The sequence below is a fragment of the Lolium rigidum genome, chromosome 7 (assembly GCF_022539505.1).
Source record: "Lolium rigidum isolate FL_2022 chromosome 7, APGP_CSIRO_Lrig_0.1, whole genome shotgun sequence".
In the NCBI taxonomy this organism is placed as follows: Eukaryota; Viridiplantae; Streptophyta; class Magnoliopsida; order Poales; family Poaceae; genus Lolium; species Lolium rigidum.
In genome coordinates this window covers 62,237,041-62,253,006 of record NC_061514.1, presented here as the reverse complement: position 1 = coordinate 62,253,006, position 15,966 = coordinate 62,237,041, and the positions used below count along the sequence as shown (strand labels likewise).

The following is a 15,966-nucleotide window of genomic DNA, read 5'->3' as shown; positions in this document are numbered from 1 at the left end:
CTATATTTAATGAATATTCTAATAATTTATTTCTATATTGTAAATGTTGATAGTTTTTTCTACATGGCTAATCAAAGTTTAGTAAGATTGATTTTGACTAAATCTAGAATGCATGATAATTATGAAGAGAGGGAGTATAAACTTATGATCAAGCAAAGCTCCTACAGTCCTACTTCTACTGATGACATCTGATTGGTTTTATGTGATGACGTACTTTCATATGTCGGTTTTGTACTGAGATAGAGTAGGGAACAAAGATATATTTTTAAGCAAGCAGAGTTTGACCTTTCAAGCACTAAAATAGTACTCCATACTTTTATTAGAGAGGGAAATAAATAAAATACTCGCAGAGAAGACGATGAATCAAATCTCAACAGCAAGTAAATAACAATCGGTTTTCAGCAGACGATTTCTAGAGCTGGTTTGGTCCCGCTGCGATTGTAAATTTGCCTTCTAATCCGATATGAAGGGAGTACTTGTCAGCTGTAAGATGCAGCCGGTGCGTTGTTACAAGGTTGTTTCGAGAAACTTCTAGTAGCATATTTATTCAAAAATCGAGAACGTGCTAAATAATACTAGACGTGATAGGTTGCGAAGCTTCGCAGTTCGTACCATTTGTACTACCGGAGACCAACTTTTGTGGCTGTGTGGAGCGGCTGATCCACCAATTGATCTCTGAAGTCTGAACCATGTTTACACCGTTGGACCGGACCAATTATGTGAAGGAGAAAGCTGACGCCGTGAGCATAGAGTTTGTGATGATAAGAACAATTTGAGTAGTGTAGCCAGCTGCTGGCTATAAGCAGAGTGTCATGTCATCCATAGTCAACTTAGAGCCAACATATACAATAGTGAGCTATAAAGTGTAGTACTTTATGAATATATAACCCACATTTCACTCTCACAAAGTGCCTAGGAGCACGTCTGTAAAGCTGGCTCTTGCATAAGAGCCCACTCACCTCCTCTCTCCTCCTCTCTCTCCTCCAACTAAGCAATAATATATTATTTTTAATCCTTATAGCCAGCTGATTAGAACTTATTGTACTTGCTCTAAAGCAACCTGCGAATAATTTACTTGATGACTTTAGTGGACAACAACGGCACGAGTTATTTGTCAGGCCTGTGTCATGACATGCATGGGTACATCAGAAAACTGTTCAAGTTATCTGAAAATAACGCGTGAACCAATCGAGGGGCATCCGAGTTGACATTGTAAATTTCTGTCATACTTCTACTAGCTTAGCAAGATAACATTGTAAATTTCCGTCATACTTCTGCTCGGTTCACAAGATAACATCTTCTTATTCATCCCGATTCAGTATCCCAGCTGCAATTTATATCAACCAAATCGAGCATTGCAGCAGCTCACTCCTCCATTTTCACAAGTCAAAGTCTCTTTTGGCGCCGGTCATCGAATCTCCGAAGTTCTCTCGTTCACACCCGTTGGACAGCATTGCGTACAGCATACATCCTCCCTGAACCCCTGGCCTGATGGTTGACAATAGCTGAGCCTGCCACATTTCTCCTGCAATTCCTCAACTCGGATCCTTGAAGAATGAAGACACAACCTACGCAGCCACACAATCTATCATATGCTTGAAGCAACAACTTACAAGCCATGCCCGGCCATACAATCACCAGGCGTCCAATCTTGCAGCTAGTTTGCGCAGCCTTCGTCATGCTCTGCAGCAGCACCTGCAGCAGTTCCCTGCAGTTCACATACTCCAGCTTCGACGCGGCCAGCAAGGCCGACTTCAGCTTCACCCCGGACTCGTCGATCTCCAACGGCTCCCTGCAGATCACCCCCAACGCCGGCAACATGACCCACCGGTCAGGCAGAGTGATCTACGCGAGGGAGACCCTCAAGCTGTGGAACCGCCAGCGCACGGCGCTCACCTCCTTCCAGACAGACTTCGTGCTCAACATCCTGCCGCAGAAGGGCGGGGCCGGCGAAGGCATGGCCTTCATCCTCACCAACCACCCAGAGCTGCCCAGCGACAGCAGCGGGCAGTGGCTCGGAGTGAGCAATAACCGGACGGACGGTGCGGCGTCGAACCGGATCGTGGCGCTGGAGTTCGACACCCGGCGGAGCTCCGAGGCCGACGTCGACGGCAACCACATCGGGATCGACTACAACGGCGTCCGCTCCATCGCGCAGTACCCGCTCAACAACCTCTCCATCGTCCTCTCCAGCGGGATCGACTTGCGGGTTACTGTAGTGTACGACGGCGCGGTGTTGAGCTTGTTGGCGGTGATGGACCAGATGGTTTTTTCGGGTGCCTGGACTGTCGACCTTTCGCGGTATCTGCTTGACGATATATCTCTGGGTTTTGCGGCGTCGACGGGAGAGTTCGCTGAACTGAACCAGGTCAGGTCTTGGAATTTCAGCACGTCCGGGGATGAGATCGCCGGCGACGGCGATAAAGGGAGGCTGGTTCTGTTTCTCGCCGTGTTCATCCCGCTTGTCGTCGCCCTGCTGATCATGGCGCTGCTCCTGTGGAGGAGGCTGACGCGGCGGACGAGGCTGGCATACCGTAACCTCGAGAAGATGATCGACGCGCACGGCCCGGTCAGGTTTAAGCTCAGGGAGCTCAGGAACGCGACGGCCAACTTCAGCGATGGTCGTAAGCTGGGCCGAGGTGGCTCCGGCACTGTTTACCTTGGGTACCTGAGGAGGATGGGCATGGAGGTGGCCGTGAAGCGTGTGTCCACGAACGTCAACTCTAATAGAGGCGAGAAGGAGTTCGTGGCGGAGGTGAACACGATCAGCAAGCTCTCGCACCGGAACCTCGTGAAGCTCATCGGTTGGTGCCACAAGAAGGGCGAGCTGCTGTTGGTGTACGAGTACTTCCCCATGGGCAGCCTTGACAAGCTCCTCTACGCCAGAGAAAGGACCGCGTCATCGTCCACGTCGTTGATGTCGGCGTCGACGGACACCCCTGTGCTCACCTGGGAGCGGCGGTACAAGATCATCCGCGGCGTGGCGTCGGCGCTGGACTATCTGCACCACGGGAGCAGCAAGCGGATCCTGCACAGGGACGTCAAGGCCAGCAACGTGATGCTCGACGAGGAGTACAACGCGCGGCTGGGAGACTTCGGCCTCGCCCGCGTCATCCAGCACGACGGCGTGACGCACCACTCCACGCAGGCCGTGGCGGGGACGCGCGGCTACATGGCGTACGAGAGCTTCTTCACCGGCCGCGCCAGCCTCGACACGGACGTGTACGCGTTCGGGGTGTTCGTCATGGAGGTGGTCAGCGGGAGGAGCCCCAGCAACGCCGTGCTGTACCACGAAGACGACGACAAGGAGTACTCGAGCGGCGGGCAATGGTGGCAAGGTGTGCCACCGATGCACATCGCGGACTGGGCGTGGATGCTCTACGGCGAGGGGAAGGCGCTGCACGCCGCCGACCCCTTGCTCGGCGGCGAGTTCGAGCAGGCGCAGGTGGACTGCGCGGTGAGGCTGGCCCTGGCGTGCTGCCACCCGAACCCGAGGGAGAGGCCGTCCATGAGGGTGGCTGTGCAGGTGCTGATCGACGGCGCCGCGGCGCCGGAGCCCCCGTTGCATAAGCCTGCCTTCGTTTGGCCTCCGGGTGGGAATCGGCAGGAGATGGAGCTGCCGGATGTGGGGTTGCTGTTCACGGGAGGGGCGGGGCAGCACAGTAGCTACTGTTCCATGAGCTGTTCCATCTCCGGAAGGTGAGAGCAGCTTGCTTGGGTTGGGGTACCTCGCTTGTTCTGTCTGCTGTTGATTCACTAGAGTTGAACTTGGAGACGACTACGACTCTACGAGAGTGCAGGATCGATGTGTTTCCTTCGGTTGTTTTATCGGACAGAATCGAATTGTACATTAAGTGATAATTTTTTTAGGTGTGACTAATTCTCAGTTAATTGAATTAGCATAACTTTTAGTTATGTGATGTCATTCATATATAAATACTTAAATCTCAACCTCAGTTGCAACTAAAAAATTCAGGTGCCACCTTTGCAACTGAAGGCTAGCACAAATCACGATGCAATCTTGTGGTTTAGGAGTCGAATAATAACTAAGTTAATTTTTAGTCGACTGGGAATTAGCCAAACCGGTTTTATGTGTTTTCACACCCCTACCTTTTAAGGCTTTAACATTGTGGCCTGCGCTCCCCCTCAAAGCACCTCAAGACCAGGCCCCATCGAACACCCCTAACCGATCGTTTTGCAGGGAGCGCCCCATTCGAGGTTGTCCCTCTTTCTAGATCCATGGTAGTGGCAGGAGCATTTTCATTGGCTTTGACCACGAGCTCGACAACGATCATTGTCGGCGTGCCTTCTCCATCCTCCCCTATGAATCCTCTCTTGGTGTACGTTAGAAAGCTTTAACCGTGCATATGGTAGATTACATTTGTAAGCATGCTAGCATGGTTTTTGAGTCGATGTATAGTTGTTGTATAGTCGTTGTATACTCATCGAGTCGTTTTCCAAAAATGACGGCGACTCGCGACTATACAGCGACTTATGGCGACTATACATGTTTTTTGGTCAACTATACATGAGTCGCAGGGTTTGGCGACTCACTTTTAAGTCGCGACTCAAAAACCATGCATGCTAGATAACATACTTCTTATTCATGTTAGACATATCCTATGTATCACGTTGTACGGTATGGAGCAGTACTCCACCCGTATATACGCTCTATGTATTGCCACGGTAGAGGCTCTTTCTATCCTATATAAACACGGAACACGAGCCAGGGAGAGGCATCGTTTCAGCCAAACTAACATGGTATCATAGCTACCTCTTCCAACCCTAGCCGCCGAACACGATCCCTAGACAAAAAAAAAAAATTCACCGCCGCCGCCTCTTCTGGCCGCCGCCTACGACCACACCCACGATCCGCCGCCGCCGTGCCTTGCACCGCCGCCGCCTGCCGCTGCCTAGTCCCATCTACGGCCGCCGCCACAACCACGAAACCTGCCGCTGCCTAGTCCCACCTACGACCACCGCCACAAACCCAAAACCCTACGATCTACCCACGATACACGACTACGACCCGCTGCCGCCCTAGCCTCGCTACGGCCGCCGCCCTAAGATCTACGACCCAGCCGCCGCCTTTGCTACGTCTTCGGCCGCCGCTTCCCAACTCCGATGGCGTCCTCCTCCACTGCTTCCATTGGCGCCATGCTCGGTGCTCCACCGACTACCAAGCTCACCCGCTCGAACTTCTTCTTCTGGAAGACGCTGGTGTTCCCTGCCATCCGCGGTGCCATGGTCATGGGCCTCCTCGATGGCACCGACCGCTCCCCCGCCAAGACGCTGTCCTCCAAAGACCCCGACGGCAACACGGTCTCCATCACCAACCCCTCCTACGCTGCATGGATTGCGCGTGATCAGGTTGTTGCTAGCTATTTGCTCAACTCCATGTCGCCTGAGCTCCTCCCTCACGTCTTCGGCCTGGAGACCACCGAGCCTATCTGGGCTGCCATCACCAGGATGTTCTCCGCTGCCTCGCCATCCAAGGTCAACACACTTCGTGGTACCCTGAATACCACCAAGAAGAACTCCCTCACCATGGCGCAATACTTTGCCAAGATGAAGGGCTTTAGCGCCGAGCTCATTGTGCTTGGCAAGTCCATCGACGAGAGCGAGCTCGTCAACTACATCCTCAATGGCCTTGATGGTTCCTACAATGATGTCGTGGCCTTTGCCAATGGCCAGCCCGGCCTCACCACCGATGGCCTCTATGACCAGTTGCTCGCCCATGATCAGCGCCACAACATGCTGCAAGACACCGACGATACTTTCACCTCCTCCGTGAACATTGCTCGCCGTGGACGTGGCGACTCTCGCCCCCGTGGCCGCATCGATGATGATGACCGCGCCCCACGTGGCCGTGGTGACGGCAACCGCCGTGATGATGACCGTGGCCCTCACCGCACTGATGACAGTGGCCCTCGCCGCGACGATGACAGTGGCCCTCGCCGCGATGATGACCGTGGCTACCGCCGCAATGATGACCGCGGCTATCGCCGCGATGACGACCGCGCCCCTCATGGCCCTGGCGATGATGGCTCTCACCGCCGTCGTGATGATGGCAATGGCCGACGTGATGGTCGCCGTCGCCAGAACCGCGCCCCTACACCGTTTGTCGAAGTCGAGTGTCAAATATGCAAGATATATGGGCACCCTGCCAATGAGTGCTGGTGGTGCTACCAAGACAAAGACCGCGATGATTTTGATGATGATGGAGATCGCAAGGAAAAATCTGCTCATGTTGCTTCCTATGGTGTTGACACAAACTGGTACCCGGATACTGGTGCCACGGATCATATCACTGCTGAGTTGAACAAGCTCACCACACATGACAAGTACAAGGGTCGCGAACATGTTCACACCGCCAATGGTCATGGTACGCAAATCTCTCATGTTGGTCATTCAGTTTTGCATACCCCACATAGTACTTTGCATCTTAAAAATGTCTTACATGTGCCTGCTGCATCCAAAAATCTTCTTTACGTTCATAGACTTACCCTTGATAACGACGTTTACATTGAGTTTCATCCTTTCTTCTTTTTGATCAAGGACCAGACAACAAGGACGGTTCTGTTTAAAGGGTCGTGCATTGGTGGTCTGTACCCGCTAGTTCCTGTTCCTAGTGGGGCGCACAAGGAAGTCTTCGTTACAATAAAGCCATCCTCCTCCACATGGCATCGTCGTTTAGGTCATCCGTCATCTTTTGTGGTGCAGCAAATACTTAGGAAAAATGAACTCTCTTATTCTCCAGAAATAAATTCATATGTCTGTGATGCATGTCAACTAGCTAAGAGTCACCAGTTGCCATACCCCATCTCTACTAGTGTCTCTACTCTTCCTTTGGAACAAGTATTCTCTGATGTATGTGGCCCACAGACCTGCTTCTGCTGGCAAACATGAGTACTATGTGAGCTTTATTGATGATTATAGCAAGTTTACTTGGATTTACTTGCTTAAAAACCGTTCTGAAGTGTTCCAAGTCTTTCTTAATTTTCAGAAATTTGTTGAACGAAAATTTGAGAGAAAGATTAAATCCATGCAAACTGATTGGGGTGGTGAATATGTAAAACTCAACAGTTTCTTTCAAAAGTGTGGCATTGTCCATCATGTCTCTTGTCCACATGCTCATCAACAAAATGGCTCCACCGAACGCAAACATCGCCATATAGTTGAAGTTGGCTTGTCCCTTCTTGCAAGTGCATCCATGCCATTAAAATTCTGGGATGAGGCTTTTCTTACAGCTACCTTTTTGATTAACCTCCTACCCAGCAAAGTCATCAATTTTGACACTCCTGTTGAACGCCTTATGCACTCCAAACCCAACTATGAATCCCTGCGTGTTTTTGGTTGCGCCTGTTGGCCCAATCTTAGACCTTACAACAAGAGCAAACTTGCCTTCCGCTACACTAATGTGTTTTCTTGGGATATAGTCCTCTTCATAAGGGTGTCAAATGTCTAGATGTTTCCACGGGACGTGTTTACATTTCTCGTGATGTGGTCTTTGATGAGCGTATTTTCCATTTCGCTGACCCGCATCCCAATGCAGGCTGCCGCCTTCGCAATGACATTCTTTTGCTCCCTCATGATACACCTACTACTGTTGGGGATGCACAAACTGATGATTACATGCCTTTGCCTATTATACCTGTGATGACTAATCTTGGCCAGGAACCTCAAGATATTCCACCTCCAGATGATAGTACTCTTCATACTGATCATTCTGATACAAATTTCGTTGAAAACGGTGAAGAAATGGACTCGGGAGAGTCCTGTGAAGTTGCACCGTCGTCGCCGCTACGTGCCAACGCGCGGCAGGGATCTGCCTCGGATCGCCCGCCGCCAGCACCTGGTCGCCGCGTCGCTGCTGATCCCGAGGGCGGGAGAATCTCCCCCTCGGCAATGCCCCGGGCTTCCTCCTGCCCGACCACGCCACGCGCCCCGCCTGGGTCCCCTGCTGTTGCCTCGGATGGCAGCAGCAGCAGCGCCCCCCACGTCCCCAACAGCCCGGCCGACAGCGCCAGCGCGGCTCCACCTCCGGACCAACCGGAGCCCGCCACGCCCTCCTCGGCTGCCGCTGTCTCCGACACCAACGCCAACTACGACAGCGCGGTCTCGTCGCCACCGTCAGGATCCTCTGCGGGTTCTGCTCCTGTGGCTCCACCACAACTGGGAGTGCGCACTCGCCTCCAACAAGGTATACGCAACCCGAAAATTTACGCAGATGGTACAGTTCGTTATGGCTTCTAACATCCACAGGGGAGCCTCACACTACTTTTGAGGCTCTTGATCATCCTCAATGGCGTCATGCTATGGAAGAAGAATATGGTGCTCTCATCAATAATCATACATGGCATCTTGTTCCTCGTGGCTCTCACAGAAATATCATAGATTGCAAGTGGGTATATCGCATCAAGAGACGCTCTGATGGTTCTATTGACCGATATAAAGCTTGCCTCGTCGCCAAAGGGTTCAAGCAACGTTTTGGCATTTATTATGAAGACACCTTCAGTCCAGTTGTTAAAGCAGCCACTATTCGCACTGTTTTAGCTCTGTCTGTCTCTCGAGGCTGGAGTCTTCGGCAGCTAGATGTAAAGAACGCGTTCCTACATGGTGTTCTGGAAGAGGATGTGTATATGAAGCAACCCCTGGTTTTGAAAATCCCCGTGCTCCTCACCACGTTTGCAAGCTTGACAAAGCATTATATGATCTCAAGCAAGCTCCTCGTGCCTGGTTTTCTCGTTTGAGCTCCAAACTGCATGTCCTCGGGTTCATTCCTTCTCAAGCTGATACATCCTTGTTCCTTTATCACAAGCATGATATTATGATTTATGTCCTGATATATGTTGATGATATTATTGTGACTAGCTCCTCAGATCAAGCCATTGCCATCTTGCTCAAGGAACTCAATGTGCACTTTGCAATCAAGGATCTTGGACAATTACACTTCTTTCTCGGAATTGAAGTCGCTCATACACCGGATGGGTTAGTACTTACTCAGCATAAGTATGCCTCTGATTTATTAGATAAAGTTGGTATGAAGGACTGCAAGGCCGCACCCACGCCTCTATCCTCCATTGATAAGCTATCTCTCACTGAGGGGGAACCTCTAGGCACTGAAGATAGCACACGATATCGCAGCATTGTGGGTGTTCTCCAGTATCTCACTTTGACTCGCCCAGACTTGTCTTTCTCAGTTAACAAGGTTTGCCAATATCTACATGCTCCCATGACCTCTCACTGGACAGCAGTGAAAAGAATTCTTCGCTATGTCTCTGATACATCCCGGCTTAGTATTACCTTTCAGAAGTCACGCTCTACTTTATTAAATGCCTTTACAGATGCAGATTGGGCTGGAGACTTGGATGACAGGAGATCTACAGGAGGTTTTGCTATCTTTGTAGGACCCAACCTGATTTCATGAAGTTCCAGAAAACAGCCTACAGTCTCCAGGTCAAGCACAGAAGCTGAATATAAAGCACTAGCCAATGCTACCACTGAGCTCATTTGGGGTGAATCTCTTCTCAAAGAACTTGGTGTGCGATTGAGAGAACGACCACGACTTTGGTGTGACAGTTTAGGAGCTACCTATCTGTCTGCAAATTCTGTGTTTCATGCTAGAACAAAACACATTGAAATTGATTTCCACTTTGTTCGTGAACGAGTGGCACGCAAACAACTTGAGGTCAAGTTCATGTCAAGTAAAGATCAAATTGCTGATGGGTTTACCAAGGCTTTACCGGTTGTCAACTTGAGAGAATTTAGACGTAATCTAAATCTTCAGAGAAGTTTAGATTAAAGAGGGCTGTTAGACATATGCTATGTATCACGTTGTACGGTATGGAGTAGTACTCCACCCGTATATACGCTCTACTAACAATTCATCCCGATTCAGTATCCCAGCTGCAATTTATATCAACCAAATCGAGCATTGGAGCAGCTCACTCCTCCATTATCACAAGTCAAAGTCTCTTTTGGCGCCGGTCATCGAATCTCCGAAGTTCTTTCGTTCACACCGGCGTTGTACAGCATTGCGTACAGCATACGTCCTCCCTGAACGGCTGAACCCCTGACCCTGATGGTTGACAACAGCTGAGCCTGTTACATTTCTCCTGCAATTCCTCAACTCCAATCCTTGAAGACACAACCCACGCAGCCACACAATCTGTCATGCTTGCAGAAACAACTTACAAGCCATGGCCGGCCATAGAATCATCAGGCGTTCAATCTTGCAGCTAGTTTGCGCAGCCTTCGTCATGCTCTGCAGCAGCACCTGCAGTAGTTCCCTGAAGTTCACATACCCCAGCTTCGACGCGGCCAGCAAGGTCGACTTCAGCTTCACCCCGGACTCGTCGATCTCCAATGGCTCCCTGCAGATCACTCCCAACGCCGGCAACATGACCCACCGGTCAGGCAGAGTGATCTACGCGAGGGAGACCCTCAAGCTGTGGAACCGCCAGCGCACGGCGCTCACCTCCTTCCAGACAGACTTCGTGCTCAACATCCTGCCGCAGAAGGACGGGGCCGGCGAAGGCATGGCCTTCATCCTCACCAACCACCCGGCGCTGCCCAGCGACAGCAGCGGGCAGTGGCTTGGAGTGAGCAATAACCGGACGGACGGTGCGGCATCGAACCGGATTGTGGCGCTGGAGTTCGACACGCGGCGGAGCTCCGAGGCCGACGTCGACGGCAACCACATCGGGGTCGACTACAACGGCGTCCGCTCCGTCACACAGTACCCGCTCAACAACCTCTCCATCGTCCTCTCTAGAGGGACCGACTTGCGGGTTAGTGTAGTGTACGACGGCGCGTTGTTCAGCTTGGTGGCGGTGCAGGACGGGTTGGCTTACACGGGTGCCTGGCCTGTCGACCTTTCGCGGTATCTGCTTGACGATATATCTCTGGGTTTTGCGGCGTCGACGGGAGAGTTCGCTGAACTGAACCAGGTCAGGTCTTGGAATTTCAGCACGAACGGGGATGAGATCGCTGGCGATAAAGGGAGGCTGAGGCTGAATCTGTTTCTCGCCGTGTTGATCCCGCTCGCCGTCGCCGTGCTGATCATGGCGTTGCTCTTGTGGAGGAGGCTGACGCGGCGGACCAGGCTGGCGTACCGCAACCTCGAGAAGATGATCGACGCCCACGGCCCGGTCAGGTTTAAGCTCAGGGAGCTCAGGAACGCGACGGCCAACTTCAGCGATGGTCGTAAGCTGGGCCGAGGTGGCTCCGGCACTGTTTACCTTGGGTACCTGAGGAGGATGGGCATGGAGGTGGCCGTGAAGCGTGTGTCCACGAACGTCAACTCTAATAGAGGGGAGAAGGAGTTCGTGGCGGAGGTGAACACGATCAGCAAGCTCTCGCACCGGAACCTCGTGAAGCTCATCGGCTGGTGCCACAAGAAGGGCGAGCTGCTGTTGGTGTACGAGTACTTCCCCATGGGCAGCCTTGACAAGCTCCTCTACGCCAGAGAAAGGACCGCGTCATCGTCCACGTCGTTGATGTCGGCGTCGACGGACACCCCTGTGCTCACCTGGGAGCGGCGGTACAAGATCATCCGCGGCGTGGCGTCGGCGCTGGACTATCTGCACCACGGGAGCAGCAAGCGGATCCTGCACAGGGACGTCAAGGGCAGCAACGTGATGCTCGACGAGGAGTACAACGCGCGGCTGGGAGACTTCGGCCTCGCCCGCGTCATCCAGCACGATGGCGTGACGCACCACTCCACGCAGGCCGTGGCGGGGACGCGCGGCTACATGGCGTACGAGAGCTTCTTCACCGGCCGCGCCAGCCTCGACACGGACGTGTACGCGTTCGGGGTCTTCGTCATGGAGGTGGTCAGCGGGAGGAGCCCCAGCAGCGCCGTGCTGTACCAGGAAGACGACGACAACGACAAGGAGTACTCGAGCGGCGGGCAAGGGTGGCAAGGTGTGCCACCGATGCACATCGCGGACTGGGCGTGGATGCTCTACGGCGAGGGGAAGGCGCTGCACGCCGCCGACCCCTTGCTCGGCGGCGAGTTCGAGCAGGCGCAGGTGGACTGCGCGGTGAGGCTGGCCCTGGCGTGCTGCCACCCGAACCCGAGGGAGAGGCCGTCCATGAGGGTGGCCGTGCAGGTGCTGATCGACGGTGCCGCGGCGCCGGAGCCCCCGTTGCACAAGCCTGCGTTCGTTTGGCCTCCGGGTGGGAATCGACAGGAGATGGAGCTGCCGGATGTCGGGTTGCTGTTCATGGGAAGGGCGGGGCAGCACAGTAGCTACTGTTCCATGAGCTGTTCCATCTCCGGAAGGTGAGAGCAGCTTGCTTGGGTTGGGGTACCTCGCTTGTTCTGTCTGCTGTTGATTCAGTAGAGTTGAACTTGGAGATGACTACGGGAGTGCAGGATCGATGTGTTTTCTTCAGTTGTTTTATCTGACAGAATCAAATTGTACATTAACTGATGATTTTTTTAGGTGTGACTAATTCTCAGTTAATTGAATTAGCATAACTTTTAGTTATGTGATGTCATTCATGTGTAAATACTTCAATCTCAACCTCAGTTGCAACTAAAAATTCAGGTACCACCTTTGCAAATTAAGGCTAGCACTAATCACGATGCACTCTTGCGGTTTAGGAGTCGACTAATAACGAGGTTAATTTTTAGTCGACTGGGAATTAGAGAAACCGTTTTTATGAGTTTTTCACATCCCAACCTTTCAAGGCTTTAACATTGTGGCCCGCGGCCCCGTCAAAGCACCTCAGGGGCCAGGCCCCATCGAACACCCTCAACTGATCGTTTTTAGGGAGTGCCCCATTCGAAGTTGTCCCTCTTTCTGGATCCTTGGTAGTGGCAGGAGCTTTTTCATTGGCTTTGACCACGAGCTCGACAACGATCATTGTCGGCGTGCCTTCTCCATCTTCCCCTATGAATCCTCTCTTGGTGTACGTTAGAAAGCTTTAACCGTGCATATGGTAGATTACATTTGTAAGCATGCTAGCATGGTTTTTGAGTCGCTGTATAGTTGTTGTATAGTCGTTGTATATTCGTCGAGTCGTTTTCCAAAAATGACGGCGACTCGCGACTATACAGCGACTTATGGCGACTATACATGTTTTTTGGTCGACTATACATGAGTCGCAGGGTTTGGCGACTCACTTTTGAGTCCCGACTCAAAAACCATGCATGCTAGATAATATACTTCTTATTCATGTTAGACATATCCTATGTATCACGTTGTACGGTATGGAGTAGTACTCCACCCGTATATACGCTCTATGCATTGCCACGGTAGAGGCTCTTTCTATCCTATATAAACACGGAACACGAGCCAGGGAGAGGCATCGTTTCAGCCAAACTAACATGGTATCATAGCTATCTCTTTCAACCCTAGCCGCCGAACACGATCCCTAGACAAAAAAAAATTCGCCGCCGCCGCCTCTTCTGGCCGCCGCCTACGACCACGCCCACGATCCGCCGCCGTCTGCCGCTGCCTAGTCCCATCTACGGCCGCCGCCACGAACCCAAAACCCTACGATCTACCCACAATCCACGACTACGACCCGCCGCCGCCCTAGCCTCGCTACGGCCTCCGCCCTACGATCTACGACCCAGCCGCCGCCTTTGCTCTGTCTTCGGCCGCCGCTTCCCAGCTCCGATGGCGTCCTCCTCCACGGCTTCCATTGGCGCCATGCTCGGTGCTCCGCCGACTACCAAGCTCACCCGCTCGAACTTCCTCTTCTGGAAGACGCTGGTGTTCCCTGCCATCCGCGGTGCCATGGTCATGGGCCTCCTCGATGGCACCGACCGCTCCCCCGCCAAGACGTTGTCCTCCAAAGACGCCGACGGCAACACGGTCTCCATCACCAACCCCGCCTACGCTGCATGGATTGCACGTGATCAGGCTGTTGCTAGCTATTTGCTCAACTCCCTGTCGCCTGAGCTCCTCCCTCACGTCTTCGGCCTGGAGACCACCGAGCCTATCTGGGCTGCCATCACCAGGATGTTCTCCACTGCCTCGCCATCCAAGGTCAACGCACTTCGTGGTGCCCTGAATACCACCAAGAAGAACTCCCTCACCATGGCGCAATACTTTGCCAAGATGAAGGGCTTTGGCGCCGAGCTCATTGCGCTTGGCAAGTCCATCGACGAGAGCGAGCTCGTCAACTACATCCTCAATGGCCTTGATGGTTCCTACAATGATGCCGTGGCCTCTGCCAATGGCCAGCCCGGCCTCACCACCGATGGCCTCTATGACCAGTTGCTCGTCCATGATCAGCGCCACAACATGCTGCAAGACACCGGCGATACTTTCACCTCCTCCGTGAACATTGCTCGCCGTGGACGTGGCGACTCTCGCCCCCGTGGCCGCGCTGATGATGATGACCGTGCCCCACGTGGCCATGGTGACGGCAACCGCCGTGATGATGACCGTGGCCCTCGCCGCACTGATGACCGTGGCCCTCCCCGCGACGATGACCGTGGCCCTCGCCGCGACGATGAGCGTGGCTACCGCCGCGATGATGACCGCGGCTATCGCCGCGATGACGACCGCGCCCCTCGTGGCCCTGGCGATGATGGCTCTCGTCGCCGTCGTGATGATGGCAATGGCCGGCGTGATGGTCGTCGTCGCCAGAACCGCGCCCCTACACCGTTTGTCGAAGTCGAGTGTCAAATATGCAAGATATATGGGCACCCTGCCAATGAGTGCTGGTGGCGCTACCAAGACAAAGACCACGATGATTCTGATGATGATGGAGATCGCAAGGAAAAATCTTCTCATATTGCTTCCTATGGTGTTGACACAAACTGGTACCCGGATACTGGTGCCACGGATCATATCACTGCTGAGTTGAACAAGCTCACCACACATGATAAGTACAAGGGCCGTGAACATGTTCACACCGCCAATGGTCATGGTATGCAAATCTCTCATGTTGGTCATTTAGTTTTGCATACCCCACATAGTACTTTGCATCTTAAAAATGTCTTACATGTGCCTGCTGCATCCAAAAATCTTCTTTCCGTTCATAGACTTACCCTTGATAACGGCGTTTACATTGAGTTTCATCCTTTCTTCTTTTTGATCAAGGACCAGGCAACAAGGACGGTTCTGTTTAAAGGGTCGTACATTGGTGGTCTGTACCGGCTAGTTCCTGTTCCTAGTGGGGCGCACAAGGAAGTCTTCGTTACAATAAAGCCATCCTCCTCCACATGGCATCGTCGTTTAGGTCATCCGTCATCTTTTGTGGTGCAGCAAATACTTAGGAAAAATGAACTCTCTTATTCTCCAGTAAATAAATCCATATGTCCGTGATGCATGTCAACTAGCTAAGAGTCACCAGTTGCCATACCCCATCTCTACTAGTGTCTCTCACCGTTCCTTTGGAACAAGTATTCTCTCGATGTATGGGGCCCAAGACTCGCTTCTCGCTGGCAAACATGAGTACTATGTGAGCTTTATTGATGATTATAGCAAGTTTACTTGGATTTACTTGCTTAAAAACCGTTCTGAAGTGTTCCAAGTCTTTCTTAATTTTCAGAAATTTGTTGAACGAAAATTTGAGAGAAAGATTAAAACCATGCAAACTGATTGGGGTGGTGAATATGCAAAACTCAACAGCTTCTTTCAAAAGTGTGGCATTGTCCATCATGTCTCTTGTCCACATGCTCATCAACAAAATGGCTCTCGCGAACGCAAACATCGCCATATAGTTGAAGTTGGCTTGTCCCTTCTTGCAAGTGCATCCATGCCATTAAAATTTCGGGATGAGGCTTTTCTTACAGCTACCTTTTTGATTAATCTCCTACCCAGCAAAGTCATCAATTTTGACACTCCTGTTGAACGCCTTATGCACTCCAAACCCAACTATGAATCCCTGCGTGTTTTTGGTTGCGCCTGTTGGCCCAATCTTAGATCTTACAACAAGCGCAAACTTGCCTTCCGCTACACCAATGTGTTTTCTTGGGATATAGTCCTCTTCATAAGG

At 52.2% G+C, this 15,966-nt stretch overlaps 2 protein-coding genes across 2 annotated transcripts; both read left to right on the top strand.

The window, feature by feature from the left end:
* The first annotated feature begins 1,657 nt into the window (after positions 1–1,657).
* On the top strand, positions 1,658–3,859 carry LOC124670445 (probable L-type lectin-domain containing receptor kinase S.5). The gene has a single exon (XM_047206942.1). The coding sequence runs from the start codon at positions 1,679–1,681 to the stop codon at positions 3,701–3,703; it is 2,025 nt and encodes a 674-aa protein (XP_047062898.1). The 5' UTR covers positions 1,658–1,678; the 3' UTR covers positions 3,704–3,859.
* A 6,302-nt stretch (positions 3,860–10,161) lies between these two features.
* On the top strand, positions 10,162–12,293 carry LOC124670409 (probable L-type lectin-domain containing receptor kinase S.5). Its single transcript, XM_047206917.1, has one exon. It carries the CDS (start codon positions 10,203–10,205, stop codon positions 12,291–12,293), a length of 2,091 nt encoding a protein of 696 aa, XP_047062873.1. The 5' UTR covers positions 10,162–10,202.
* The last annotated feature ends 3,673 nt before the right edge of the window (positions 12,294–15,966 follow it).

Bases quoted from the DNA above. Each gene is read 5' to 3' on its own strand.
- LOC124670445 (XM_047206942.1), top strand. From the start codon at position 1,679: ATGCTCTGCAGCAGCACCTGCAGCAGTTCCCTGCAGTTCACATACTCC.
- LOC124670409 (XM_047206917.1), top strand. From the start codon at position 10,203: ATGGCCGGCCATAGAATCATCAGGCGTTCAATCTTGCAGCTAGTTTGC.